We start from the raw sequence: 3770 nt of genomic DNA, 5'->3' as shown, positions 1-3770 counted from the left end.
CAAATGAATGATTTAAGTAGTCGCTCGAAGCACTTCATGATGATGTGCTACCGGGCGATAGTCATTCATGCAGATGACCTTGGTGTTCTTGGGCACAGGGACAATGGTGGTCCTTTTGAAGGAGGTGGGGAGTACAGACAGGCTGAGGGAGAGGTTGAAGATGTCACTGAAGACCCTGGCTAGCTGGTCAGCGCAACCCCTGAGGGCCCTACCTGATATGCCATCTTGGCCAGGTGCCTTGCGAGGGTTGATCTTTTTGAAGCAGTGTCTCACCTCGGCTACAGTTAATGTAGGCACACCACTGGCTAGGCCTTCAGGTAACTCCAATGCAGGGGGGTCACTGTCCCTCTCAAAGTGAGCGTAAAAGGCATTCAGCTCGTCCTGATGTAGGACAGAGGACTGGGTATCACTGTAACCCCTCCCTCTATAATCTGTGATGGCTCTTAGTCCACTCCACATGCGCCTGGGGTCAGAGGTCAGAGCCATGGTAACTGGACTCCACCTTGCTTCTGTATGTCCTCTTTGCTGCGTATCTGGCCTTCCTGTACTGAACAGGGTCCCCGGAGTTAAAGGCCGCAGACCGGGCTCTCAGGTTGGCCCGCACCGCGGCATCAACCCAGGGCTTCTGATTTGGGAAAGACCAGACAGCCTTCTTGGGAACGACATCATCTATGCAGTGATGGATGTAGCTTGAAACAGTGTCCGTATATTCGTTCATGTCCCCATCTGCTGCCCCCCGAAACATCCGCCAGTCAGTGGTGTCAAAACAGTCCTGGAGAGGCGCCACACTTTCGTTACTCCATTGATGGACTGTCCTCGCAACAGGTCTGACCTGTTTCAGCTTTTGTCTATATGCAGGGGAGGAGAAGAATGGAGGTGTGGTCAGCCTTTCCAAAAGGCCCATACACACAATCCTGTTAAAAAAAGAAAACCCTCCTGTTCAACCTCAAGCGAGTTTACAGTTTCATGTTCGGTACCTTCATGTCTGGGTAGCTGAGGACGACCAGCTGTGCGCAGGCGTTAACATCGTCCCCTTTGATGAAGGACAGGTCCACTCCTCCGACACGCTCCAGCCCAGCGAAGCCGGGGCTCCTCTGCCAGTCCTCAGTGTCCCCCACCTGGAGCATCTCCTTCAGCTCGGCCTGCTCTCTGCTCACAGGGAACACAGGGACAGCTCAACACCTACGTGCAGACAGTGCATTGGAAACCAATGGGCCATTTGGGCTATTTAAAGAGGCATTATGGCGTTTTTCTAAAGCTAACTTGTCAATAGCTGACAGACCTGTCTAGTAGACACCAACAGCAGCACAGTAGGCATTAATAAAAGCTAATTAGCTAACTGATGCGTTTTGATGATATATTCTGCAACAAAGTGCTGTTTTTCGTGGGGTTGCCAACCCAGAGCACGAAGCAGATGAATAGCCTCAGCAACACGTGGGCATGCCAGTTGTGTCTTTTTCTCCTTTACATAACCGTGTATCATCAAAATGAATTTAAAATGTTACATAAAGTAGTTGCCTACAAAAACATCAACAATTATGTTGCTTTACACTCTAAAGGTTTATACAATTTTGCTGTAATCTTGCAAAAACCAAACTGCAAGATGTGTTTAGTGCATCAAATATATATTGCTCTACAGCTAAGAGAACTCAAAGATTCAAAGCACTGATCTGAACAGATTTATTTTGTCAGCACACTCTATAGCTTAGATGAAATCCTAGGGTAGCATTGGGGGTTGTGCACTGAAGGGACCAGCATAGGTCATAAGAATATGCCATAGTCAATAAGTCAATGATATTATACCTAGTTATAATTGTTACTTTTATTTGGACTTAACTAGCATGTAAACAGTTCCAGGGTGAATATACTTGATTTTGACCAGGGGAGTGAGGTGCGACATTGGTCTCACCTCCCCCCCAGGTCGAGACAAAGAACCCTGCATGCATGGCCCATTTGGATAGACGGTAACACCCCTTAATGTCAGTGTATTTAACAGACTGTTCCCCAAGGAACAAGTCAGATATGCTGAGGTGAAGTTCTGTGAGGGAGGATGGATCTGAAAGTCTCTGTCTCACAAATGGTCGGCCGCCATTCTTCAAGAATAAACCTGAATCCTGACTGATCAAACCTAAGACTGAATCTTCAATATATGGTATAAAACTAATTACCATCAGCACGGATCATGTCTTTTATTTGGTGCCCTGTGCCACAAATCTGCCTTGGGTGACGAGAGAGACTGAAGTTATGTGCTTATCAGGGATGCACTCATCAGGGACTCAAAAAGGCATCAATCAGTGGCATGCTGGCGGGCATCCAGTGCCCTATTCATGTACAACTTCTCTCCCAGCAGCACTGGAGAGACTGCTGCAGTTATCAGTGTCGTTGACGCCTATTCTGTTGAAAAACGTTGCCAAATATACATACGAGGCCACAAAAGAATCGTTTGTCAACAAATCTACCACAAATAATAACCGTAATCGTATTTAATGACTCAATTAACTTCTGAAGAACTGGTTAAATCCCCAATGTTGCCTTTAGACACTTAGTCATTTACACTTTACTTAGTCGAAGTGTGCATCACCTGTCAGTATAGCTTCCCTGCCCGAGAAACATTAACCTTACCAACTAAAACAGTCATTGCAACCTTCTTATTTACTTACAAGTGATGTCCCACAACGATGTTTGTTATGAGAAAACGAACCTTCTCAGTTATTTTTACAGTGACAGCAAGTCGCCTTGCTTCAGTAGTGAATAACTCATTCTGCGTAATATGACGGAGTGACGGAGAGTTATGTAAAGTCAGCGATAGCGAAGTGCTGCTCGTACTCAAGTTTGAGGGAGGCTAACGTCCCCTTGTGGAGGCGTGACTCGCACAAAATGTTATGAACAGATTAAACTTTCCAACCTTTCCCATTCCTTCTTCAGCTCCTCTTCGGGCTTAACTGACATTGCAGAGTCAGGCACATCCAACACAAGGGGAACACACAACACACGGCACAACACTCATGTCCAGCTACACACTTCCGTATTTTGACAGTCAACGTGATGACGTTTGTCAGGGGGCGGTGTAGGGAGGGAAAATAAAAAAATAATTAAAAACCTACGCCCCTAGAGCTCGCATTCCTACCGGAGAGCAGTTTACACATAAAATTCATAGACTGGATACAAAAATAACCACTATAAGTGAAGTTATCGAAAACAAATATATTTTAATGGTTTTACAGTAATCACCTTCTAACTGAACATTTCAAGCGATATTTTGTCTTTTACCATTTGGAAATTGCTCCTTTCATTTCATACACTGACAACAACTCTAGTCCCATGCCCTGCGCATGACAGCATCATGCCATCTGTCAGCTCCTCCTATGAGGAGCGGCAAGGCTCCACGTGTACTGACCTAAAGTGGTTACATCCACGCGGTATGGACTTTCATACTCGAAGCAATATTGATCAGCTTGGTGAGGCGCACAAATCAGTGACGTCATCTATATCACTATAATCTATATTGCCATGTTTGCTGTAACTGCGAATTGCAATCACTGCAAACCATAAACATGACACAGTTTGGAGTAAGAACTCACTTTGTTTTCGCAATTTGACTTTGACAAAGTAAATTCCTGCAACAATAAATTAAATTAAATTATTAAATGACAAAAACTGGGTTGACACACACACACACACACACACACACACACACACACATGCTAACAGATGACATATCAGTAAAGACATGATCAGTAAATCCTGCAAAACCACATTAGCCCTTCAAG

General features: G+C 45.0%; 1 protein-coding gene across 1 annotated transcript in view; it reads right to left on the bottom strand.

Annotated features, from left to right (window-relative positions):
- LOC105892296 (endonuclease V) overlaps positions 1 to 3061 on the bottom strand; it is a 45289-nt gene extending 42228 nt beyond the window's left edge. The window contains exons 1-2 of the mRNA XM_031563873.2: positions 2906 to 3061; positions 978 to 1149 (exon numbers count right to left, since the gene is read on the bottom strand). Coding sequence (XP_031419733.1) covers positions 978 to 1149; positions 2906 to 2949 — 216 coding nt within the window. The 5' untranslated portion in view covers positions 2950 to 3061. The remainder of the gene's footprint in view (positions 1 to 977; positions 1150 to 2905) is intronic.
- Positions 3062 to 3770: the final 709 nt, after the last annotated feature.

This window comes from Clupea harengus, chromosome 26 (assembly GCF_900700415.2).
Source record: "Clupea harengus chromosome 26, Ch_v2.0.2, whole genome shotgun sequence".
Taxonomy (NCBI): domain Eukaryota; kingdom Metazoa; phylum Chordata; class Actinopteri; order Clupeiformes; family Clupeidae; genus Clupea; species Clupea harengus.
This window is presented reverse-complemented; position numbering and strand designations above follow the sequence as displayed.